Below are 27,648 nucleotides of genomic sequence, written 5' to 3' on the forward strand. Positions count from 1 at the left end.
TAATCTCTTGAAAGGCATGTAGACCTGCAGTAACAAAAAGGGGCATGGAATCAGACCTGTCATAATTATTCCACAAAAATGTACGAGCATGGCAACAATCAAAATATTTCAAATGTTTACCCAGTGTTTAAAGGTGTTAAAAGAACTTACTGTTTGCTCTTGAACAAAATCTACATTACCATAGACCATTCCTACATCCTTGTGGCTTAAAGGCATGTTTTTTGGGTTTTTATTTTACAGCAAGCTAGAAAGCCCTATGATGTCCGAGATGTTATTGAGCAGTATTCTCAGGGCCACCTCAACCTGATGGTGCGAATCAAGGAGTTACAGAGGAGGTATGTCAATGAAGTTTGGTGCCTGTATCCATAGACACCAGCAGAGGGAAGTTTGTAAATAAGTCGGTGATTGGGGCTGGGGATCAAAAACTGACAGGGTTACAGGTGCCATATTGGTAGGACTGTGCAAAGTTACGGAATGTAAAGTGGCATTCAAGTAAAGTTTTCACACAGGAAGGAAAAGGCAAAGAGCTTAAAACTCTGATGACTGGGACTTAGAATTTTCATTATACTTACATGTATTGCCTCAGTCCCTGCTAGCTGTGACTATACACTCTAGTCCCTGTATGTTAGGGGCTGTATCATACGTACAGAGTGAAATACTGTCGCCTGCTCTGGTAGAATTGCACTTAAGAGCAAACTAAGAGACAACAGATAGATGCAACAAATAAGCTGTGGAAGAACAATGAAAAGAGGAAACAATGCTGTTCATGTGGAAAAGTGATGGGCATGGTAAAACTTTACAGTGGTTAAAGAAGCTAAAGACTAATCTAAGTCTAATCCCATTTTGTTGTTATTTTTTTAATTTCAAGCTATTCTTAGCCCAAAGCAACTGCTTCACCTACAGTACAAACCAGAAGTATTTGAACTTCACTGTGGTTATTTGCAAAGAGGTGTCCCCGCTCCAGCTAGAGAAAGTGAAGATGCTGGTTCAGGCTGATAAAAACTAAAAATTATTCTTTTTGGTTTATAGGTTGGACCAATCCATAGGGAAGCCATCTCTTTTTATCTCCGTCTCAGGTAACTTAATATGAAGGATGTATCTAAAGTTAATCTGATGAAGATATAATTAATGGAAAATAGTTGTTAAAACACTTTTTATTTTGTTGCCAAATTTTTAAACAGTGCCAAACAGTTGTGATCTGAAGTTTAGGCATCGACAATAATATTTAGTCATCGATGCCTTTAAAATGGGGTTATTCTTATTTAGATATTTAAAAGCACCTACTTTCACTGAAGTTTTCAAAATGTTGCCTCTAATCTCTCTGTGACTCACCATATTTTCAATAAAATGGTGTGCTATGATTACAGAGTTCCCATGATATCAATAATACTCACACAGAGCTTTGATAGCTTTGAAAAGAGACTGAAAAAGGAGCACAAAGTACTAAGTTTGTTTGCGACAAGTCTGGCTAATGAAAACTCTCTGTTAATGTCATTTTCAAACTCATGTTTCTATGTAGTTTATAGGGGAAAAAAAGATAAAATGTTACCAAATACATTGTTCGTGTTGGCTGTAGAGTCTTGCATAGTGGCAGACTGTTTTTAAATGGCAATTAAAACATTAACTAAATTGGGAACAGTTTTGTTCTCCCAGGTTAAAGCATAAAACCAAGGTTGAAAATGCCTTAAATGTAAGGGCTATTAAAAGCCATGGCATGGGCTAATGCTATAAAAAGAAACAAAAAGCTGCTTTTAAGCAATAGAACTACCAGCCTGGCAAAGGTGTTCAGTTACACTGCGTTGGTGGGCTAGTTAAACACACCCTGTTGTGGCTTGCTGCTATTTTGTTATACCACCATATATTAATTTGAAAATGTTTCTTGTTCCACAGAAAAAAGCAAAGATCGAGGGAATAACACGGTTGGTGCCAGGCTGAACAGAGTGGAGGACAAGGTAAGCCTCATTTAGGCTGGCAGTGAATGAGGACATGGTCTGTGATCGAACAGTACTTGTTTCATAGGATGTGGGGAAAAATTCAGCTTAAAATAAAGTTGAATGCCTGGCTTTTCCAGGTGATGAAGCGTAATTTTTGTGGCAGATTGCATTTTTGGTTCTTCCTTGTCATTTGAATAGAATAAGAAAAAAAGCAAACTTTAATTGATTTTGGTCTCATTTGGGACTCACTTGGGATTTTGATTTTTAATTATAGATATTACACATGTCTCAGTGCTTTACTTCCTTCCTCCACAATAGATAAAAGGCTCTGTGCCTTTAATACCTCAGTATATTATGGTCCCTAAGATTTCCCTTTGATCATTGCTCTGTTGTTTATATAACTCCACCTACAATTCCTTAGAGAGAGTGATAGCAAACCTTGTTCTGTCCTGGTTTTCATTCCTTATGACAAATGGAGTTTCTCCTTTCAAGTGACGTGAAGCCAGAAAAAATCAGACTTGTTCTGTAATCTCAAATTAACAGTTAGGTGCTTTGTAACCCTTTATTTCAATGCTAGCTGTGCTTGAAAAATTAGATGACACGTAGAGGCTATGTCATTGTTAAAACATATAGGTTTGCCTATGTTCGTATTAAGGAAAGAAAGGGAGAGTTAAAAGAAATGGTTTGAATCCTTTACTGATCTCTTACAGTGATTTGGTGAGGCGGTGAAATAATTTCTTTAAGATTATTTCACTCATTTATCTAAATTGTTCATTTGGTATTAAGGAGTGAAAATTTTTCATGAGGAAAAAAGCTTTCAGAGTGTTTCTTTCACAACTGGAAGTATGTGATAACCTCATGAAGGATTTGTTCTGAAGAAATATCCAGCAAATATTCTGCAAACCAAAAGAGGTGTGACCAACACTTCCCAAAGGATGCAAACCGAGCTCCCCGGCCTGTATTGATTCACTTGTGACGTATCCGTTCCTTACACGTTTCTCCTTAAATACTTAAGGTAAACTTGAATGATAGTACTCGGGACTGTACTTCAATCTATGGGAAATAAATGGCATTTTAAAGGGAACAGGTGCTTTTCGGTATATTGGGCGACACACAGAAAGGGTGAAGTAGAAGATAGGAAGGTACAGTGCATTTTGCACAAAGAATCATCACTGTGCAGTGCTCGCTCAGATCCCTGGTTGGTAAGTGTCTTACATATGGAAGCCCCTTCCAGAAAGTTTGGATTACAGTTATTTATTTTCTCTCCGTAAAGTCAACTAGAAGTGTGGAACGCTAAAAAATGTCTTGTGACTTGTGACAAAGAGCAATGACTTTTCAGTTTGGACAAATAATTCTCAAGTGACAGCAAAAATAGTTTCTCAGTGCTATTTGTAAAATCTCCAACGAGCCTGGGAAAGCTTTGGTGTTGTATTGGCTCAGAGATAAGCTGTTTTGGGGTTATTCATTACTCTTTTTTACATCCTTACAAATAAGTACACCGTGAATTTATAGTGACTGTTGTTTTGTGTCTTGTAATGGGACTATAAAACACTCCCTGTTTAATTTTAGTATAGCCGGGTTAAATTTTAGCTTTGTTTTAAGTAACAGACCCTTCTTTCTTTGCAGTTGCATGAGGTCATCTGTGGTTTCAGAGTTGTATGTTATCTGCCCTATACAGCTAGTCCTATCTGCAGGAATTTTATCTGAAAGTAGCTGAAAGGCTAAAAATAGAGAATTTCAGTTGGACTCGGCAAACGGTGGTATACATGACAACACACCGGCAATGCTGAAATCACATTTTTGCTGCAGCTGCAGATGGTGGCCAAAGCTATTTTGGGGGTATTTTTGCTCTCCAAGCTAGGCCTTCCCTTTCCCATAAAGGACATGGTATGCTTTCAACATACAACTAAATCCTTCCTGAGCTGAGCACTATATAAAGGGTATCTCTATCAGCTGGTTTTTAAGGTGACTACATATTTTAAACAGTTGCATCCCATTTGGTTTGTGAATTAGTTTTGAATCTTGGACTTCTGAAGGAGAGATTTTCAAGGGTGCAGGCTACTGTTAGCATCTAACCACCCTTTGTGCATTTGAAAAATCTCCTTTAAATCATTTTAAAATGAGCTGTAGCCTTCAAAAATTATGTGGAAACTCCTGCTACAGCAAGAAATTACGTGGTACTTCCCATGCTACAGGAATAAGCAGAGTTCTTCTATTAGATCTTTCTCAATGATCATTAGTATGGTCCTTGCAGCAGAAGGCTGGCATACAGTTGTCAGGAAGTCTGTGTTAAAGCAGAAAGAGAAGAAACCCTGAACTTTGATTTTCTGAACTTTTGGGTGCTTCTGCTTTTGAATGTCTGCTGTCAGCACAGGGTCTGCTACTTGCGCATCACAGAGGTGGAATCCAATTTTAGGTATATTCCTATAGGCTTTTGTGGAGGTGGATTTTAGCTCAAGAAGCGTTTACAAATAAAGATCATTCTGTCTTCAAGAGTATTTAGTTGTGTTTCTGGGACGTCATGTCACTCTTGCAAAGCTTCTGTACTTGTGGCACAAGCAAACAGGCTCAAGAGGCATATGTATGGCTGGCAGTACAGAGGGGATGGCACATGAAAGGGGTATTTTAAAAATAAAATGCTGAGAGTCAAACAGCAGTGTATTGGCAGGAATTATGATACTTTATGGCACAAATCTGAATTTCCAAGTATTGAAATCAGCAAAAGAATCGTGCTTTCTTCTTTCAAATTTAGGAACATGTTCTTTTGAGGGAGACAGTCCTGTAGAGTCTGTTCATCTTGTGCACTGAGTGAAACTTTGACCTGGTAATTCATGCAGTTTGTGATGATGTAACTAAAGATTGTTTCCTAATATGCAAAACCAGAGGGATGATTCAGGCTTGCAGGAACCTTCCTGAAGATTCCTTCCCATAGAATTTTGTCATTTTGGCAAGCAACCGAAAAGGTGGTTTTGTAAATGTAACGAGAAACTGCACAACCTGATAGGCCTTCGTGTAAAGAAATCACAATCCAACATGTAACCGCAGCATATTTGGACTTTGCCATTGTTCTCTGTTGCTAATAAAGCTGAGGGCAGCAAATGCTATGTTCTCCTAAAGGTGTATTGCCATGGCTGAGTGCAGGCAATTGCAGCACCCGCCGTGCCCACACCCCGATCTGTCGGGACACCGGCCAGCTTTGGTCCAAAAGACATGTAACTGCACTAGTGCAGTGCCCAGACCGAGCTCATAAACCCCGCTAAGCAGCAATGGTCCAAGCGTGTGCATGCAGATACGCTGATCCGGTCCCTCCAGAGAATGCTGTTGAGCAGGATTACAGCAGCAAATCAGTGTATTTGCGGTGACCAGCCTTCTCTCTTTTTATCCTGAAACATCTGTGAATGACTATTCAGCCTACCCTCAAGAAACCTGAGGCTGGCTTGCTACCAAAATCAAAATCAAAAACAGTTTTTCCAGATAGGCCCAGCTGTGTGCGTGCAGCGCTGTTAATCCTCACGCAGACAGCCCTGCGTGCCAGTGGTTTAATTCTGGGTGTGCCCAGCAGCTCCAGCCAGGAACGAGCCCACAATGCGCTCAAGAACTTCTGTGTGCTACATCTCCTTTTTTCTTTTCGCTGCTTTAATTTTAGCTTGGCTAGAAATTACTGTAATGCTAACTTTTTAGAATAAATTAACATGTTCTTTTTTCAACCCTTTGCCGACCATTAATTTAGATGTAACAGGCGCAGCTTGCACTTTTCAGGTAATCAGATGGGATTGTTGCTTGGCTGCCCTAAGATAATTCAGTCTTAAATATGGGCACTGCACAAAATCAGCTAGAATATACAGTGAGGGCTAAAACTGGCAGTCCCTGGACTCTCGACAGGCTGTTGTGCCTCCGTACCAGGCTGCCCCAGGTGTCAGTAGGTCCTGCCTGCGGACCTCCCAGAGTAGAATAACAGAACCCGGATTTACAAAAAACATTTTAAAAGTCATTCTGGATATTACGCTCTATTCTCTGTTAAGTTGTTTTAAAAATAGGACTTAACCTTCTGCAATGATTTGGACACTTCAAAATTTGCCTTTTAAGAATAGTTATAGCAATCCAAAGCAATTTTCTGGGTGTCCCTTCTATATACTCAGAACTATTCCTGTATCTGACAATAAGTACAGCATTAATATCAGTATTGCCGAGGTCACAAGTAAAAACTTGTAATAGTCTTTTTCAGTTATATGGAACATTAGGGGTAATGCTATCTACTGCTAAATTTTAAGTTGTAGAGATTTAAACGGAGATTTCTGTTTATACAAAAGGTATGTAGTCATGAGATGTGACACCTTTTAATGTGAATCCAACAGTTCTACAAGACAATATTCATTCCAAGCATGTGCACATTTTGCAAGCTTACAGCTGAAAATGTGAACCCTTGTATTCTGACTAGTACTAAGCCAAAGAGCAACATGCAGAGCTTCAAACATGCAGTGCAGCACCAAACAGAGAATCATTTCCCTTTTTCAGATTTACTTTAACAGCAGATAGCACCACTTTTTAGATCAATTAAAAAGAAATCTAACATGTGAAAACATCTACGCTAAAATAGATGCTACTGGGCTGCTTGAGTTGCCTACTGTAAATCTGAACTGATCTTGGAAATCAAAACTGAAAGGAAGTTCTCTTTTTTGCACAGTTCTTTTGAGTTCTGGTTAGGTGGTTTTCTGTCTTCCACCTACAACGTCTTTGATTGTTGAATGTATAGATCCCATGTTCAGTAAAACTGTCAGGACATGATATATATTTGATACATTTTTCACTGCGAGTGCCGAGTATGGAACTTTTAAAGGGAAGTAAGTTCTTTATTTGAGGTGGCTTTCAAAAAGTGGTGGAGACCTGCACATTACAACACGGTATGACATTTTCTTCTGGCTAAATAATTTTCTGCAATTTTTTCACTGGAGCATTGATTCTATCCATACCTGTGTTAGAAACCAGTTTGGCTGGAACCCTGTTAAACGCAGTCCAGATGAACAGAATGACCATTGATAATTCTAGGTCCAGGTTCTGATTTTACTCTTGCTCTTTCCTGCTCTTGCTTTCTAATTAACTGATAGTTCCCCATTGTAAAAGGTTTCATATCTAACTTATTTCTCTTGTTGATTTCTCAAAAGTATATGAACTTGAGTTATATATTGCAGAGGAATTTCACTGTAATGTTAAATTTGCTATTTTTTTGTATCTCAAGGTAAATAGTAATCATGCCATTTCTAATAATGAACTCCCAGCCCATCCAACGCAGAAAGGTTTAGGACGTGCTCCAGAGCCTGTTAAAGGTTGTAGGAGTCTCTCCTTTGACCTGGCAGGCTGTGAAGCAGGCCTTCTAATCAAAACATAAGGTAGCCTTGATGAGCCGACATTTCAGTCGTCCTTCATCAGGGTAGCATTAAGCTTTATCAAAGTTGTATGCCTTTGAGAGGATTTTTTCCTTTGGTTGTTGTGATACACTTTTGCTCAGTAACAGGGATGTGTTACTTACATGACAGCATTTCTGTCATAAATTGAAATATAGATCTGTACATATACGTCTCATTATTGGATGCTCCATATTTACACTCCGAAGAGCATACATGAGGTAGTTTAACTTTTTACTTAGAAAAGTATTATCTCATCTACCTCTTCTGGGTTCACAAATACGAGGTTTCTTGTTGACAGCTTGTTCACCTAAAAGAATTCTACCTGTGTGGCCAGTCTTCCAATTTTATGTGAAATATCTGCATTATCTAACATAGGATCAAACCTTGGTGGGGGCTTTTGTCTGTTTTTAATGACATTCTGTAGCCTGTGGGAACAGTTACCGTGCTTCCGGTGTAACAGAGCAATTAGTGCAAACTTCAAAAAAGGCCTTGACTGACGATGGCCTTCTTGCACATCAGTATGCGATGGACAGGGACATTTTGGCTTTATTTTTAATTGAATAATGATGCTGAAAACTTGATGATAAAAGACTGACAAACAGCCATCTGACTTTCTGGTCAGTGCTGGAAAGCATGGTTAGAGCCACGAGTCATCGATTGGAAGAGATGGCTTCAGAAAGTGTCCAGCACGGGAATACCCTGCACTTTGCAGGCTGAACATGCGCTAGGCAGTTCAGGTGTTGAATACTGGCAGCTTCTGCAATAGGTGTGTGAGGATTTGCCTTCCTGATGCCTAGAAAGAGAATTAAAAACTGTCGTTTGGATGGAAATTGTAAAAGATATTTGAAATCAATAAAAATCAAAAGAACCACTGCCAAGCAGTTCCTCATCTTGTATGTAGTTCTTGCAATAATGGAGAAGTAATAACCTGCGGGATGTGGAGGAATATTAAGAGGCATATGGAAGATTAAGTACCCCTATTAATTCAACCCTTAGTCTTTTCCCAGATGCTGAAGTACAAGCATACGGAAGCAATTTTGGTGCTGAACTTCGTGATGGAGGATGCCCATTTTCTCTAAATTGGACTACAGCTAAGCACATCCTTCATCAGTCTAGGTGATTAGGCAGCCTTACAATTTTACTAGCTTTTCTCTCACCGATCTGATAATATTTCAGTCGGTAAACAACAAAAACCTGCAGATTTCAATTTCCAGTATCCTATGCTTCCCATCTCCCCGGCTACAGTAAAATAAAATTATCAAGCCTACGTGGTAAAAATGAAAACAAAAAATAATTACTTGTAGGATTCACTGCTGCCAGAAGCTTTGGTAGCCAGAATAGAAACAAACTGAGAGAGAGATTAGGCAAAGTCATGGGGAAGGGCTCGCTTGAGGATTATTAAACAGGATGTCTGTATGTAAACTCTAGTTTAGCAAGTACCTTAAACAGTAGTCAGTGATGAGTTGGTAAAAAAAAGGAAAAGCATGATTTTATCTATATGTACTTTCTTAAACTCTTTTTTTAAGACTCTGCTACAAGCTTTGCACCAGAAACAGGATAACTGGGGCAGATAAACTTTAGTTTTGTTCAGTATAGCTCTTTTTATACTAGGTTGTTATACACAGCTGCTTGCTACTGGATTTGGTCACCCATACAGCTGAATGTCACTGTAGGGTGTCTTAGACCTGATCTGCTCATGAAGGCCATGTAAGCAGACCCCTGTGCCTGTCTAGAGGATGTTCACGTGAGTTTTTGCAGCACCATACCTTGAAGACTCTAAGGTCTTTGGAATAGCCTTCACTTGCATCCATTTGTTAGCGCTGATTTTATCTGTTTGAAGATCATTAGATCCTACCACAACACAAATGAAAAACAATCGATTTTTGCATTAATTTTGAAATTGTTTAATATATACAGTGTTAAGCACTATCTATAACCTGTAGGATGTTATCCAGGTGCAGTAGCTTAGATATATTACAGACCTAGCCTACAGAGCAGTGTTATAAGCTATCATGATGTTTTGTGGTCTGTTTCTGAAGTGTCAATTCTTGGATCAGAGGTAATGTGATTATATAAAAAAAACCAAATCAAGCATTGAGTATAAATAGCCTCAGATGGTGAGGATACTGCAGCTCATTAGCTTATTTGCAGGAAACGAGAGTATACACTTTCTCAATGCTGTAAAATAGTTAAGCAAGACAATATATTATCTTTAATCTAGAGTAGAGTGACTGAAGGTAGTTCAAGCTAGCACACAGTTGCTGTGCTAGTATTCAAAAGCAATGACTAATTAAGCTCTGGTTATTCAGTCACATGCAGTCATCTGTGATACTCCTCTACATATTTTATGAAAAATAAAAAGGCAAAAGTGAAAAACTTCTAAAGAGAAGACTTCCTGTTTAAGTGAGCTGCTAGAGATTTTACCCCAAATTTCTAGCGCTTCTGGATGCAGACAGTAGTTGGGAAGCATGATGTTGAAGGCAGAGTGTAAACCTTTACAAATACAAAGTGGTACACATATATATATATAATTTTTTTTAATCTCATTGATTTCTTCCCTGTTTGGGATCTGATTAATGACTTTTGAATTCTTAACACTGGCAATGGCTGCGTGCTTGTGATCTGCATAGCTGCCTACTTGCTTATTAAGAGCAGAAATCCCAGAGGAATTTTAGATAACATGTAATATACCCCATAAAATCTAGGAATTTGGGAGGGGGAAATGGAGGAACGAAATAATGCATTACCAGCTGATAATCTTTTAAACAATCTTCAGATTAGTTGCTGGTTTGGGAATCAGCTGTTTGTGTTTATATTTGAGTAGGTATGCAGGTGGATGTAAGGTCTGCAAATTGAGATGACTCGATCTTTTACTAAACCACGTAAGGCCTGTTTTGTCTGGCATTCAAAGATAAACCCAAGCGACATTTGAAATGTAGCCTCCATCATTCTTGTGTATAGACTGTTTATGTTTGATGTGGAATGGAAATGCGTGGTGAATATGCAGAGAGAGAATGTGGAACAGTTGTATGGACTAAATACCCTGTAGAGCAGATCAGAGAAACAGGATTTAAGTGAACAACACGTGTGCACAGCATGCTACACAGAAGACTTTTATCTGTCTGCCTTATAGGTTAAAGAAATGACCATAAGATCATCTCTGCATTTTATTTTTGTGTGTGTGTGTTGCGGATGAATGACAAAAAAACATTCTAACATAAATGGCAAATTTTGGTTTTGATATGCCAGGATGAACCTTTACTGAAGTTAGATGCATCAAAGTTGAAATTGTTCCTTGTCAAAGACCTGTTTTTAGAGTGATCTCGCTGGAATGAAAATATTTTTATTTTCATTTGCAGTTGAGTATCAGGGAGGAAAAGTGCATGGAGTTGAAAGGACTCTATTCAGGCTGCAGTCTTTTCAGGTTGGAATCTATTCAGCTCTTGGAAAAGATTCAGAGTAAAGGAAGGTATACTCCCTTTCTTACGCAAAGTCCATACCTTCTGTCACCCTATCTGCTCCCCCCACCCCTCCCCAAATAAAAATTGCAAACCAGAAATGATCCAGTGCTGCTTAGATTGCAGGAGAGAAATAGGAGAAGGGGCCTTTGCTGTCTAACTCCTGCTTAGAGCTATAGGAGTCAGAGGGAAGATAAGAAGAAAAATAAGCAGTCAATAAAAGTAGAATATGAACCCCGGGTTCAAAGTATACCTACCCCTCTTAGAGCTCAGGAAACCAAGATGGCAAATACAGTTTCCTCAAATCCTTCTCTGTTCCTACATCCTACCCGCTGGGGTTGTGACAAAAACACAATTCATCTTTCAATAAGAGAATCGAGATTTGCATTACTTCTATAAAAATCTAGAAATATGACTACGATGACTTTTTACACATCTTTAAAGTATCCCACTGTTTCAGCAGTTAGCACAGGGCTGTGAACCCGTGTCACAGGTTCTTTTTCTATCCCCAAGTAACTGATGCTACACTTGGTAGCTCCAGCGATCCGCCAGCAGCCCAACGTGGCAAAGCGTGATTGCCCTTGTATGCCATAGGCACAATAGTCTGATGAGCTGCCTCCCTTTAGGATGGACCTTTGTTGTGGTAGCTTCGTTATGTTCATCAAAGCAGAAGAGCTCCTGCTCTGACAGATTAAACACAAAAAATAGAAAAAGGAAGGGAAAAAGAAAATATTGTTTCCCTCTTTTACAGATAAGGTGCGGCGGGTGATTTGTCCAAGGTATCACAGTGGCACCTGTGGCACAGCCAGGAATTTAACTTAAGCCGTGTCTGGGACTTAACCACAAATCAGCATTCCTTTTTATTATTGTGTTTAAAAGCCCCTCTAGTTTTGAATAGTTATATTGGCCAGTGCAGTGTTCAACATAGTCATAGCCCATTAATACTAAAACCATCCAGTACTTGAGAACAGCATATATAAACACATAAACCACACCAACCCAGCCAATATAAATGCACTGGGACTATTTTAGACACTGGATTTTAAATCATCTAGAAGTTAATCTACTAACATTTTGTAGCCCAGGAGCCTAGGGGTGGAGAGGACTGAACATACTTACATGACACAAACTGTCCTACGTATAGATAATTATGCATGTAATATTTAAAGCTAAAGAAGTAATATTAAATGCTATATTTGCAGTCAAGCAGAGAGAAATATTCAAGTGAGTTAAAATATTCATGTAAGTTTCTATTATAAAAGTCTTGGATCCAACATTGCTCGCCATTGACCCTTCTGTGACATCTGTTAATCTTGGGTTTATTTCAATTTCTTTCTGTCTCTCTTTTTTAAACAGATGACTCCACTTAAATCAACACTTGGTTTCCATTAGACAGATAGAAGGTGATTCACTTAGTAACATATGCATCTTTATCTAGTTAAGTCCTAATAGCCTTAATATATCAAGGAAGCTGGTGTGATTAACAGCACTAAAGGCTTTGTCAGACACTTCACCTAATAAATACTGCCCTTTGTCCAGCCATAGAAAAAGAGTGAATAAATACATTGTGTTGCCAAACTGAAAATGCGTAGGGCCTTATAAATATTCTAAAACTATCCCTATAAAAAAATATATGTTGACAATAGAAGTTACATCTACATATATGTCTGTGTTTGTACAAGTCTACCAATCCAAGTGTGCGTTGGCTCTTTGCCCTGCCTGGGCTGTCCTTTTTCTGTTATATCATTTCATGATGGAGCCACCATTCGTGTGTGATTTTTCCTCCTGTTCACTTGAGCTTTGTGCAGATTCTTTGATGGTTCTTTGTCTCTGCTTGTCATAGCTTATCTGTCCCAGGGTAGTTCGATATGTGAGTATTAGTTGTGCCACTCTAGTTAATGTTGGCAACAAAGACATCTGACTTGGCTTGATTATCATGTATGATAATCCCGCCAAATGTGGCAGTCAAAACAAAAACGCCAAGAGTAAAATATATTCAAAATGTCAGCTTGAATGGAGATGGGGATCCTTGCTTCATCATAGCTGAAGTTTTCTGGAAACATTCCAGTTGTGCCACCAGTGTCTGTGATTGCATGCTGTGGTCCTCAGGGTACTGAAAGAAGCCTTTATTCTGCTACTCCCAAGTTTCTAGAGAGTTTCAGCTGGAGGAGTTTTACAGGAGAACACCTTAGAAAGGAAATAGGCAGGGATAATTTTTGCTACTTCTCAAAAAGAGACTGGCTGAGCCATAATCATGGATCCTCTCCCTCTGTGTTTGCTTCATGTTACATGAGGGAGTTTTGGCCGAGCTTTGAGGTCAACTAATCAGTCCCACAGAGATGTTGCCATAAGCTCTCAGCAGAATTTTGGTGGCAGAAGTGACTGGGGAGGAACACAATGCCTTTTCACTGATGCAAAGGAGCAGTGGTTTCTGCTATAGCACAAACTTCATGCTCTTCCATCTAAGACGGCGCACTGTAGACACGCTGGCCCGGGGCCCAGAGATCCGTCTAGCAGCATTTGGGTGGCACTGCAGCCGCGCATGGCTGGTTAGCTTGGGCATGATGCTTTGCAAAGGTCCAGCTGTTTCTGGTTTTGGCACGGGTTCAGCTATCTTTGCAGCACGCTTTTGATTGTGGCCGACTTGACACAATGCTCACAATGAATGGGTCGTTCACAGGCAGCTCCGAGATAGCAGTTGACAAAGCTGGTTTTGAATCCGAGCCCTCTGAATCTCTGTTCAGAGGAATTTCTGAATCTCATGGCAGCTAGAAAAAAAGGCAGTGGAAAGTCATTTCCTTTGCATAGAGAAAGGGGAGGAGGAGGAGGACCAGTTAATGGTGCTACACTTGAGAATTAAAAGGGCAGTGATTCCTACAAACAAGGTCACCTTCATTTTGTTTTCTGTGCACTGGCTGTACAATTTCGGTGAAAAATCAATTACAAATCATCATACCAGACCTGAAACGGAATGAGAACTTTTTTTTTTTGTTGGTTTGGAGTGGATTTTTGGTTATGACTAGTTGTGGTAAATTCAGAGAGCCCAATTTGATGTATATTCTTTTGTGCCAAGTCCAAACAAATAGTTTCCATTTTTTCTCCTGTCGCTTTGATATTTATTATCAGTGAACAACACAGGCCAGCTGTCATTCAGTCCCAAGATGGCTGCTGTAATAAAAACCTGACCAAGCACAGTGCACATGCATAGCAGTTCTTTACGAATGCTTCACTGATTTTGATGACTACAGGATTGGCGCATTTTCTTTCCACTGCTAGTGGAAGGGCTGCGAGACGAAAGGAGGAAAGCAGCAGCGTTTACAACTTTATTTTTATTGTATGGCATATCTGAATGTGTAATTAAATTAGGACACAAGCAAATTCATTAGGTACATCAGTGACTGCTACATTTATGTTATTCAGAGCTACATGTCGGAAGGAGTGTGAGTTATACTGTGAAACAAAGCCCTAAAACCAATTGACCTTAATTTTTCCACACTGAAGTTCCCCATCCGTACACTTCCCGCACCCTTCCTGAAAGAGGCTTGTGCTACTTCATAACTGTGAAGCAAATAAGTGTTAAACTGATAAGTACAGCAGCAAAACTTAGAGAAAAATGAATTGTTCTGCCTTCAGAGGCACAGAGATGCACTCCAGGAGTTGAAGTCTTTGGGATCTATGGCCTCTTTGCACTGCAGAAACATTATGATGTAATGGAATTAGTCCAGCCTCCACTTGATAGTAATTTCAGTTCATTTTTCTTTCCAGCTGCCCTGTATTTCTCCACAGCTTTGACCTGTATCGTAACCTTGAATAGGCATCTTCACCCCTCTCAGCTTCTGCTCCTGAGTAAAGCCTGGGCTGCTCATCTAGGCTGTAAGCTCTCTGAGCTCCAACCTTTCATGTGCTTAGATGGGACTTTTCTGTTTTCCAGTGGTGCTGGAATTTGGATATTATCCATGCCAAACAGTAAAACAGTATTCTAGCCCAAATCTATAGATGCCTAGGCTTTTAAACATAAAGAATGTAAATACAGCAGTAACAAATCAAAACATAGGTTTTTCTATGCTAGATAAATAATGAGTAGATAGCTAGTAGTACTCTGAAAGACAGTAAAGAAAGAACTTCAGAAATTGTTATAGAAAAATGTGGATTCATCCATTTTGTAGTATGATTGTAGCAAGGCGACAAAAAAAAAGGAAACCAGTTACCAAGATGAATTATTAGAGGTAAATGGGTTAAATGTAAGTCCAGAAAAATGCAATTGCTACATATATAGTGCTATTTCAAAATTTTTGTGTGATGTTTTGACCACTGTTTCTTCTGGAGGATGCTATCGCTAACCTTGGAAAAGGCGGGCAGGATAACTTTAAATTGAGATTCCTTCTGGGACAAAACTCTTACAAGACTATTATTAATTCACAGTATAAGTGAGTATTTTGAATAACTTAGATGACTTCCTTAACGACATAGAAGCATTTCTTCAGAGTAAATTGATGTCTGTGGAGTAGGGTACATACTGGTCACACTCAGAAATGCTTTCTTTTTAGGCCACGAGTGGAAAAGTGTAGGAACAGTACCGATATTTTAGCCAGCAAAGCATCCAGGAAGCCCTTGGAAGAAGATGGTACACATCAGTTTAAGAGAAAGCTAGATATCTTTTTGAAATGATCTAAGAAATTGAACACAAATGGAAGGTGGTATGAAGGTAAGGGCAGAGACTGGTTTAATTAGAGGTTTAATTAAGGGTGAAATTGTATTAGCTAAGCTCAGCTGGCAATTATCGGGCAATAACTCATGGAATAGGGATCTTCTCTCCTTCCTCTATCATTTCTGTATCCTCCTCTCGCTGCTGAATAGCTGTCCCTCGCATGAGGCTGAGGGAGCTGGGGCCAAGAGTGTGTCTCCTCGCTGTGCTAGTGAGTACTTGCATTGAATCCTCTGACATCAATGAACTTGCAGCAGCTTGAACCTTGCTTCTAACCTGGATCCTAGAGCAGCTGGAGGGCATTGTAAAAAAAAAAAAAAAAAAACCAACCAAAAAACCTGTGCCAACAAATAAAAATTCCTTTCCAGTTTCAAAAAAATTGTCTGTTAAAGTGTCAGAGCACATCCTAAAGCTCCTTGGGTGTTGTCCTGACTCTCAGCGATGCAGAAGGTAGAAGGTAATGTTGGAAGCACGCAAGAGGGCTCTCTCTGGCAGGACAATGTGTGTGCACGTACATACAGACTTCTGTTTACCTCTAGCAAGCCTTAAGCTCAGAGAATTGTAAGCTTTTCTGACCCATGTTTTAAACCGAAAAGAAGCAGAAGTCCTTTTACAATGCAAACCCCCATTTTCTTCTGCTTCACTGTAGAAAATCCCCCTCTCCATTGAAACTGAGAAGTTCGCACTCCATAGTAAATAATAATGAGGATTATTGTAAAAGACTCAGGTTATTTCCGCCCTCCTCCTAAGCTTTCTTTCATTTCATCATGTTTGTTTTGTACCAAAATGAAGCTGTGAGATACACACGCTGAACAGAAATCAAAGTCGTGCTTTCATCGCAGTCCTGAAGCTAATCGGTTGGCTTGCTGCTACAGGAATCTGCAGGCACCTTGTACTATAGTACAGTAGTGTTATGACTTTGGAGGCCCAGCTATTTTAAATCATAATAGTGACACAGTGTGCATGCTTTCTTTCAAAAAGCCTCGGCAAGCCATGCTGAGTTGATTTTCTTGGCTCACTCTGACCTATAATTTTGTCTTATATTTTGTAATGTAGGTATCTGGGCATAGAATCAAAAAGCTCTGCTGAATGTATAAGAATTTTTTTTAAAAGAAAAACACACAAACAAACACAGTCTTTGCCTTTAGATTGATAATATTCCTTTAACAGTTATAGATGTTTAAGAACAAAGAAAGTTACTGGGAAAAAAAAAACAGAAAAAGAAACATGATTGGGGGGGATGTTTTGAGGGGGTTTTGGCCAGATTGTCAAGGTGTTTTGTTAGTGAGTTTTTCTACCATGATTTTGGTCCTCTGCTAGTATGCTTACAGTGACTGGGTTACTCAGGACAGCTAGAAATAAGTGATAACCTTTCATGAAAAACCTGAAAAGCCATGCGTGCACAGTAATAGTGGTCAGCTGAACTGACATACTCTAGAAGAGTTGTCTAACAGATACAGTTTATTCTGTGTTGATTTCCATTGTTCGTGCTGCTAAAAGAAGTAGCGTCATGATAGGAAGATCTAGTTCTGATGCTCCCCATTTCATCTCCCAATAGCCTGGTTTTCAGAGGTGGGGGCAGACACTGTGGATGCCCAGCATCACTTTAAAAATCAGCCCTACCTCTCCTCTGGAAAGGAATATAATGCCATATTGCCTGCACACAGTTGGAGAGACAGCTGCTTTTCACAGTGAGGACACTGAGCATCAGAAGAGCTAAGCCCACCCTTGCTAATCTTTATGAAAACAGACAGAGTAGAGTTCAACAAGGTTCTCAAACGATCTGTAATTTGGGATAATGATGTAATTAACCTTATGATAATAGTGTGAAATGGAGAAGTGTGGACAGCTGTATCAGGCTCCATTTAAGTACAAACAGGAGACCCAACTTCAACTGGAAAGTAACTAAAAGGGACCTTTCTGTTCCTGTTTTTCTATTCATTGTATGAAATTGGTAAATGCTACCTGTGCTATCAGGGATGAGGCTGAGGAAGAGTATCTCCTGCTAATATGCTTCGCTTTTCCTATATAGGTACAGGAAACTGCCCAAGCCTGAATATAAAGAAAAAAAGTGGGTGAGGGGGAGTTGACTAATGAGTTTTTGTTCGCCTATTTTTACTAGAGATCCATCACTGTAGTATTGGAGTATTACAAATGAGAACTTCTTGTGCACTTGTTATTTGGTCATCTCTAGCTATTTCCTATACATCAATAATCAACTACTCTAAAACACAGTATTGAAAGAGATTGCTGTGACCAAAAGTTTCCATATTTTCTTAGTGACTTTTTTTTCTCCACTCTGAGAAGAGGGTTTTTCCCCACAATGGGGAACAGTACGTTGCATCCTTTTTTTCTCATCTTCCTTTTCACCTCAGATTTGTCCATTCCCTATGACTGCGGGTGGTGATGCTTTCCCTAAGTGTTCATATCTGAGTGCTTCTGTCAAAGACTTTCTGATGTTATCTTTGTTTACCAGAGGCAAGAAGAAGAGGATAGCTTGGGTTTGGTTCATGGTAGTCTATAGACCTAGAGCCCTTCCAAAATGTGTTCTGTTTCCAGAGAAGCGGATTTGATTTCAGAAAATTAGTCTCTGTAGCTAGTTGTAGGGAAGCGGATTGGTTAAAGTTTACAACCTTTTTTTGTTTAGCCTCTGGAAGAGTGCCATGGAGTCTCAAGTTTCCTGTATAAAGAGAGATCTGTATTTGGTCAGAAGGTAACCAGGCAAGGTACATGAAGGCTGCAGGGTGAATGCCTCTTTCAACAATGAAATCAGCTTGGGGTCTTTAAGGTCCCAGCAGTGCCTTGTCTCAAGACAGTGTTGAGCAGGCAAAATTCCTAAAAACTTCGGGGGGGGGCAAAATAACCACCCTTGAACAAAACAAAACAAAACTTCAGAAAATACTAAACAGGAGGAAGTTTCCTGCAAATCTGATGATCCTTATGAAGTTCCTTGGCTCTTGGGGAATCAGAAGAGGTGAGGGCTACCCACATCTTCATTTCCTTCCCAGTGAGTCCTGTGTGCTTTGGTCGTTCACATGCATACACGTGGGGAATGGTATCTCATGTGAAGTATCTTGATGCACTGTTGTTCTGGGAGCAAATGCGCCTTGAATCTGAGGATTAAGGATCCTCAATAATTACTCCTGCAAATAGAAGATTCATCTTGCTCCCATCTTCCTGAAACTGAAGATGTCACTCTACAATTACTGAATCACATCCATATGTTACTCCAGGGTACAGAAGCTTTGCCTCAGGCAGAAGAACAGACAGGAAGAAAAGAAACATGCTCTTAGAAACATTGCATTCAAGTAACAACTTAGTTGCGTTGGGAGAGATGCAGTAGTAAAGCTCTGTGTTTTTGTAATCTCATTTTCCTGATTTCATCAGGAAATTAGTGAGGAAATGCATGTTCTGTTTTGTTTGCTCATTTATCTGTTGGTGCGTTGTAGCCTTTCAGTAAGTTTCCAGTTGCGTGCTATTTGATTTTTTCTTTGCAGTAATTTACAGAATAAATTCCATTGCAAAGAAAATAAAATGCTAGGAATCTGATTTTGGCCACCTTTCCACATGTTTGGAGAAGTTTGCAAATTGTCTCTGTGTGTAAGCTCATCCTTGAATATCAGCAAGTTAACTCTGCCAGCACAGTTGTCTAAACTTTGCTATTTATGGTATGTATCTTTAAAATATTAGAAAACTTGATGTTTCATTGTTTCTGAGCACCATCCATCTCTTCCACTATCAGTTGCTACTCAGAAAACTTCACCAACTTAATGATGGCTTATTTAGCAAACTCATGAAAGCCCCAGTATTTTTGTGGGAGCTTGGTTTTGGTAAAACCACGAGGCTAAGGCCTGATTTAATTTCATGCAATTTTAGACACGTGGAACCGTAGCACTAACATCCCTTTCCAGGCAGCTGAGAAAGACTTTATCCTCAAGGCAGCTTCTGCAGAGTAGGAGGGGTGAACCCAAGGCTACTGCAATGTGCAGTGCTGAGCTGCAATTGCCAAGTGTCTTTGTGAGGTCCTGGCAATCTCTTGCTTTTTCTCCTATTACAAGTTGGTCCATTCTGAGCCGGATTTTGCAGGGATATCCATAGATTGTAGGTCTTGCAATGAAACCTTTCCAGAAGTAAGCATTTGTTGTGCTCTTTTTCTCTCAATTCCTGGCTTCCTAAAAGTACAGCTGATACAAAGGCGTTTGAATATTTGTCTTTAAACAAATGGGCTGGAGAAGTGCTAGCCATCGGGGAGGGAGTGTTGTGTTTTTCCTGACCGGCGCCTGTTTGCTGCTTAAGCTAAGCAAGAAATAGGTGTAAAGTCTAGTTCAGTAGGTGTGCGAGGTGATGCCAAGCAGTGTCCAATAGTCCTTTTCTGGCAACAATGGGCTGTTGTTCAGTATCCTCACACAGGTTAACCTCAGAGTTGCTCCTGAGAATCCTTCTGATTTACGATGATGTTGCTGGCAACAACCGAAAGCTCTCTAGCAGTGCTTTCCACAGTGCTGTGTCAGCCGTTTCTTATATATATATACACACACACACACACTCTTAATATACATATTTATAGCAGAGAATTCTGACCCAGTTCTAGTATTCATCCTGTTTTTCTTTGCACTTAAGTGGTGTTTATTCAGCAGTAATGTATCTACCTGCATCACTGGTTGCAAATTTAGTGTCTGTACCAATTACAGAACTATGCTAGTCAGAACAGCTCTGGGAAATTAATTATATTGATCTTGTGTTGCAAGTGCCTTGCTAGGAGGAATTCCCTGGGAGGAGAAGAGGCAAGTAATTCAGCTTCTGGGATGATACAACTTGTCTCAATAAAGCACATAAAATGTTATCAGAGAAGCAGCTCTGAATTCACATACACAATAATTATAATACAATTAAAAATACAATTTGTCATCAGAACAGAGTTTCTGCTATGTTTGAAAGACATGTCTTTTCCAAATTTAAAAAAAAAAAAGCCTTTCATCTACATATAGCAGAATTTGCATTAAAATGTTTGTTTCCTGTAGTATCATTCTTTATACCTTCTTTCTACCTCTCCCTCCATCCCCCAGGAATTAAAGCTCTGCCCTGCCTTGACTTGTATATAGTTTGTGCTTCATCTATTTCTTATTCCTGTTCTCTTGTTGGGCAAAAATCCAGATAAAAACTACACAAATGTGGAACTCATGAGATTTGTATCTTCAACTCCTAGCTGAAGGTTTTGGGGATTGGGTTTTTTTCTGACTAATTTTGGTAGGTCCCCGACGCTTTGCTTTGTCTAGGTCAAGCTACAGTTTTGTCTGTTCTGAGGCAGTAACATCACGTAATCCTAGCCCCTGAGCTATAGATTGTGCCAATATTGAACTACGTGCTGTTATAAAACAATTTCTAGAAGGCAGCCTGTGGGCTGTCCGCTCAGGTCTCGTTGACATCTGGACAGTGTCGTGGCTTAAGACCAGCCAGCAGCTAAGCACCACGCAGCCACTCGCTCACTCCCCCCTGGTGGGGTGGGAAGGAGAATGGGAAAAAAGTGAAGCTTATGGGTTGAGATAAGAACAGTTTAATAATTGGGGAAAAAAAAAATCATCATCATCATAATGGAGATAACAAAGAGAGAGAAATAAAACCCATGAAAGACAAGTGATGCACAGTGCAATTGCTCACCACCTGCTGACTGATGCCCAGCCAGTCCCTGAGCAGCGATTGGCCCCTCCTGCCCAACTCCCCCCAGTTTATATACTGAGCATGATGTTCTATGGTATGGAATATCCCTTTGGCTAGTTCGGGTCAGCTGTCCTGGCCATGGTCCCTCCCAGCTTCTTGTGCACCTCCTCACTGGCAGAGCATGGGAAACTGAAAAGCCCTTGACTTAGGATAAGTGCTACTTAGCAACAACTAAAACATCCGTGTGTTATCAACATTATTCTACTAAATCCAAAACACAGCACTGTACCAGCTACTAGGAAGAAAATTAACTCTATCCCAGCCAAAACCAGGACAGACAGTCACATAGTTCAGGCTTTTACTCCTTTCTTCCAGCTTGTGAACTGACAAATAAATAGAAGTCAAAGCACATAAAGCACTTTTTTATTATTACGTCGGTATTTTATCGTTTCTTGTAAGCAGCTGGTGCAGAGTTGCAAGGTTAATGATAAATGGTGACCAACAGGAGGGATAACTGCACGCGATCACAAGCGGGACAGAAAGCACTGGTGAGGCATTCCTGCTAGTGATAGAAAAGTATGGGAATACCCAGACTATATACCGTGTTTAGGTCCAAATTCTTTCTTTGGGTGCAAGTCCCACAGCATATCACATGCAGGCACCACAAACCTTTTTCTTCTGTTATGTCACCTTCTACTATGATGTTGTCCAGCACCTCAACAGACTTTTCAAGGAAATAATTTAATACTGCCTATTGAAGAAACATTTCCTTCTTAATTTTGCAAAGGGGATTATGGTTAATACTAGAATTGCTTAGATTTGGGGTTCCTAAAGAAACTCTTATAGCTTACGAGTGAATAATAATTATTTTTTTTTGCTGGATAAGGAAAGTCCTTGAATAGATTGATTATCATTCCGCCTTTCTGTTTGGACAGGGAGTTCTTTTGAATAACTTGCTTGACACAGTAGCATTTGGAACAAGAGCTACTGAGTTCTCTCATGTTGTGGAAGTACTCTTAGTCACAAATACATTAAATGCAACTTAATAGCTTTAGTGATGAGAATACAGTAATGTTCTTACATAGGTCTGTGATGTAGCTCACTTGGAATACAACAGGAGCAGATATAAGACTTAGGGACTATATGGAATGAGGAAAATTTCTGCAGTAAAGATTGTGTTAAGAACTGGACCATCTCATTTACAGAATCAATATATTTGCAAGATACTATGGCTATGTGTATCCTTAAATAGGGTAGAGAAAACAAACAAAAAAGAAAACAAAATTAAAGTTGCACCTATAATTTTTGCAGTGGATAAAGCAGGAGCTGACAAGTAACATGTTCTTTTTTAGTCCCTGCTGTTTAATTCCCTGAATGCTGTTCATCCTGGGTGCCAGTGAGACAAAGAAATCTTGTGGAAAAAAATAGAACACAAGTATGCAGTGAAATTGTTACTCACTAGGTTTTCAGAATGAACGAGAAGGTTCATTAAATGCAACCGTATGGTTACGTGATGTCTCGTCGACTGGGCTGGAGACTGCTCTACCGACCACACAAACTTCTATTGCCTACGTGAATAAAGCAGCTTAATAAACCATATTAGTTTATTATCCCCTCCAAGACCAGCTGCAGGGCCAGACGCACAACCCACTTGTTTGCTGTTCCTTGCTGCCATCAGGGACTGGTGAGCCATGGGAACTGGTTTCCATTCAAGGCTACGACAGGCAGTGGCGTTTTGATGGATACAGACTTTTCTTTCTATTTTCTGCCAGATATGATGTCTTCTACTGTGTACGCCTCAATGATTTTTTTCCCAGATCTTTTTTTTCTTCTGAAGCCCTGAGGCTTGGAATTTGATTTCCTTTACTCTCTCTGGTCTTCACTCATGATGTTTATCATCTCATTTCCCCACTGCTCCCAGGCTCACCTCTGCCATAACTTTTTTCTGCGTGCTTCCCACTCCATCCTTATATGTGTTTTTTCTCTTGTTTGCATTTGAATGGGAGGTTTTTTTCTCTGTTGTCTTGGCTCAGACAGGATGAACTGGCAGTGCTGGGGAAGTCTCCTGCAGTCACTTGTGGTGATCTCAGTCTTGGCGTAACCCACACCAGACCTGAATATCGGGCAAACTGAAAGTCCTGGGGTTTTGCCACTTGGGAACATGGGCTAACAGACTGCTAGGGGATATTTGTGGCTGGAGTCTCTGAACTGGGAAGGTAAAAAATGTCATTTTCCAGATGGTAATACTGTGGTTTTCACATGATTAGCAAGAAAGCACATTCTTTGTCCAAACTGTTGTCTTATCAAAATTAAGGTTTCTGCTTCAGAAGATGGAGGGCCACAGCTTTCCTTAAAAGTATTTTCTTTTTTTTTTTTCACATAAATTCATTTTTCCTTGACATAGCTCTTAGGAAAGGCAATTAATTCATCTGAAATTTCCCAAAGACTTTGAGGTGGATATTCAGCATTAAAAAAATCAGGCCCAAGAGTTGGACTTTGGCAAAATTACTGAAGAGTTATCATCTAACAGGAAGCGTGGGATAGACTATACAACTGCTAACGTATTAGTTACAACTGTTCTTATTACCTGAGTGAACATCTGACCCATTTTACAATTCTAAATATACATTTTGATGATGATTATAAAACCTTTTACAACTGAGCACGTGTCAAACGCTAACTGAACGAGGAAATGCAATGCCCTCTTAAGGATTTGATTTTATGACTGTAGAAAGTGAGTTTTCTTGTCAGTCTTCTAAAGCCTGTAATAATTTCTTCTGCCAAAACAACAGTGTTGGTGAGCTGGTATTATTTCTCAGTGAACAAGCAGTTTGCTGCACTGGGTGAATAGGGCTATAGTTCCAGGAAAGCTCAAAAATTAGGAAGATTTAGTGACATGAAAAAATAGTTTTGTACTAAAACTCTGTGTGTGTGTGTGTGTGCACGTGCATGCATATACATGTCTACCTGAGTGTTAATTCAGTTTCTGTAGATTTTGAAACATTACCTGTAGGAGAAATAAATAAGAAAGAAAGAAAGAAAGGAAGAAAGAAAGCTACAAGTGCCTTGAACCTGTCACAGTCCTCTTGAACTGTGTCAGGCAGCACATCTCTGTAGTAAGCAGAACCGACTATACACAGGGTGACTCCGGGTCCCTGTGCCTCCTTGTAACCAGCCAGATAGAATCTTCAAAGGAGGGTGAGCTGAAGTGGAATTAAAAAGCAAAGGGGAAGCCAGGAGATAAAAGAGATAAAGGCAAACTTGCTGTGCACTGCTGTTGTGGGTACCTTTACAACAATTCATCACAGTAAAATTGCCAGGCTCTTTCCTCAGTATTGATGATGATGTTGCAATACACTGGCGCTTAAAAATCAGTCAGCTGTTTCAAAGATTGTTTTCACTCTGACTTCCTGTGTGTAAGTCTCATTAACGTCAATAGGGCTACAAGCACACTAGAGAAGATGGCAGTAAGTTTCTAGAGCTGGCTCTGAAAAGCACCAGGAACTGAACAGCAATAGCTGTATTTAACCCTTAATCTAAGGGAGACATGCTCTTCTTTACATACTTCCCTGAAACATGAAAAAATAAAATGCACGTGAACAACAAAACTTAACAGAGGTAGAGAGCAGACATAGAATAATACAGAATTGCTTGGCATTTGCTTGCAAGTCTGGCCGAACCACAAGTGAACAATTGCATGCTGGTTTAATCACGCTGCTTTGACCCACTGGACTCCGCTGACCTTCACTGTAGCAGGTTGTGTTCTCTGGAAATGCTAGCTTAAGCTATAGCACATTTCAAGGTTATTTGCTCATTGTAAAAACATTTTCTTTGAAAAAGACCGTTCCCAAATTTAGTGTTGCACATTTGGCTTTAATTCATCAAGGTACTTAAGTACATGCCATGTGTAAGTATAAACGATTACTGTCCACTTCAGTTGGAAGTACTATTGCTTCAGATTTATACTCTGCTGAAGTAGCATGTTCAACAAAGGTCCTCATTTGTAGTTAGGTTTCTTTTTTTTTCCTAACTTTAAAAACAACTGTGATTTTACTGTTTTTAAGAAGCTTCCAGCTTTTACAAGGACGGTTGAATTGCAACAGCCATGGCCTTTTGTCTCTGTATGTATAAATCCTGCTTAGCGTGTGGAAACAGAGGACTCTTAACTACATGCCCCGAGATCCACGTATGGCTAGAAATTTTTAACTTCCTTATCTCTGGGGATAAGGACTAGACAATTTGCCAGGCCAAAAACTTCAGATTCCCAAAGATCAGATCACTGAAGTGAAATCAGGGCTAAACAACTTCAGAAGCTCGCTTTATGTGCCAATAAGTTACATATTGTAGTGTTGACTGTTGAAAAGCAGCAGAGTCCCATGTGTCCCATTCATTTATGCAGGACTCAAGAGATTTCCTTCCAGCCCTTTACTCCTTTTCACCAGTCAGCACTGTTGTATAGTATTTAGGAAATCACTGATAAATCTCACATGGCAGTACAGATTAGTGGAAACAGGGTATGATTAGAGCTGGAAATGCTTTTGAGATGTCTGCAAGGTAGGTCCATGTGTAATTTCTCTCTTATTTATGCAATGAAAAAGTCTTATCACATCTTAGTCATAGGAATACATATCAATGATCTGGATGAGGGGATCGAGTGCACCCTCAGCAAGTTTGCAGATGACACCAAGTTGGGTGGGAGTGTTGATCTGCTCGAGTGTAGGAAGGCTCTACAGAGGGATCTGGACAGGCTGGATTGATGGGCCAAAGCCAATTGTATGAGGTTCAACAAGGCCAAGTGCCAGGTCCTGCACTTGGGTCACAATGACCCCATGCAGCGCTACAGGCTTGGGGAAGAGTGGCTGGAAAGCTGCCCAGCAGAGAAAGACCTGGGGGTGCTGGTTGACAGCCAGCTGAATATGAGCCAGCAGTGTCCCTGGGTGGCCAAGAAGGCCAACAGCATTCTGGCTTGTGTCAGAAACAGTGTGGCCAGCAGGACTAGGGAAGGGATCATCCTCCTGTACTCAGCACTGGTGAGGCTGCACCTCGAATACTGTGTGTGGTTTTGGGGCCTTCACTACAGGAGAGACATGGAGGTGCTGGAGCGTGTCCAGAGAAGGGCAACAAAGCTGATGAAGGGTCTAGAAAACAAGTCCTGTGAGGAGCGGCTGAGGGAGCTGGGGTTGTTTAGCCTCGAGAAAAGGAGGCTGAGGGGAGACCTTATCGCTCTCTACAACTACCTGAAAGGGGGTTGTAGCGAGGTGGCTGCTGGTCTTTTCTCCCAAGTAACAAGCGACAGGACAAGAGGAAACAGCCTCAAGTTCCGGCAGGGGAGGTTTAGATTGGATATTAGGAAAAATTTCTTCACTGAAAGGGTTGTCAAGCATTGGGACAGGCTGCCCAGGGGAAGTGATTGAGTCACCATCCCTGGAGGTATTTAAAAGACGTGTAGCTGTGGCACTTAGGGATATGGTTTAGTGGTGGTCTTGGCAGTGCTAGGTTAATGGATGGACTCAATGATCTTGAAGGTCTTTTCCAACCGAAATGATTCTGTGATTCTATGATCTTTTTCTAAGAACAGGTCCTTCACAGTGAAAATAATTGTGAAGTCTGCTTAGAAAGAAATCGGTTGCAAAAATAAGAAAGTTGCTGCTTCTTGGGTGTGTGAGGAGGAATGGTGAGTTTTAGGCATCAGGAAAGCCTAGAAGACTTGCATGGGAGCTCCTTTTCACAGTAAATCAATTCAGAACCAAATGTTGGCATCTAATGTAGGCAGCTAACCTTGAGATGAGCTGGACGTTTCCCAGCAGCCTGCTAGACACCTATGGCTGCAGAGAAGTGGGATGTGGCATGCACTCCTCTCAGTGCTGCTACATTTGACTGGTTAAAACAGCCCCCAAAATGGCCTGTAGCATCCCCAGTCCGAGTCACCTGCCTCTCACCACGCATTGCGTAGGGAGCATAAATACCAAACTCAAATCACAGGCTACCTATGTAGGGGCTGGGGGTTCTGACACTAGATTTGGCAAGGCCCAAGTCTACCTGCAGACCTAGTCTTTATTATATGGGTGTGTCAAATCCCTATCTATGCAACAGGTGATGGGATATTTCCTTCCTTCTGCTTATTGTTTTCTTTGCTTATTCTAAACCAAAAAGTTCTCTGCAGCTGGCTCAACAGCATTCAGGTCATGGCCAATAACGCTCTTTGTTCTACTCTCAGTGTAGCTGATGATACATATAAAAGTGGAAGAGAGAGGCCAAAAATCTAAATAAGTGGTTTCCATACTCCTCCCATTTAGCGAGCTGAATTTGCTGGCGGACTTGTGCAGAGTTTGGAGAAACAGTGCAAGGCATGGAGTGTGACTTGGCAGGCATCCCCAAAACGCAGGTTGAAACGGGATGTGCCCAAAGGAGAGTCCAAGAACCCAGGCTGACTGAGATGGCGGGGAAGGAGCTGGAATAGGAGAAGGTGTTGACACTGCAGGGAAGCA

General features: G+C 40.3%; 1 protein-coding gene across 6 annotated transcripts in view; it reads left to right on the forward strand.

Moving 5' to 3' along the window:
- Positions 1-27,648, forward strand: part of KCNQ1 (potassium voltage-gated channel subfamily Q member 1) — a 422,193-nt gene that overhangs the window by 310,932 nt on the left and 83,613 nt on the right. For all 6 annotated transcript variants that reach the window (XR_011328096.1, XM_069803651.1, XM_069803647.1 and 3 more), the window contains 3 exons: positions 241-335; positions 1,030-1,076; positions 1,891-1,952. Coding sequence is in view for 5 of the 6 variants with exons in the window: in XM_069803651.1 (XP_069659752.1) it covers positions 241-335; positions 1,030-1,076; positions 1,891-1,952 (204 nt within the window). In the remaining variant the exon portion in view is untranslated. The remainder of the gene's footprint in view (positions 1-240; positions 336-1,029; positions 1,077-1,890; positions 1,953-27,648) is intronic.

This window comes from Haliaeetus albicilla, chromosome 16, assembly GCF_947461875.1.
Source record: "Haliaeetus albicilla chromosome 16, bHalAlb1.1, whole genome shotgun sequence".
In the NCBI taxonomy this organism is placed as follows: domain Eukaryota; kingdom Metazoa; phylum Chordata; class Aves; order Accipitriformes; family Accipitridae; genus Haliaeetus; species Haliaeetus albicilla.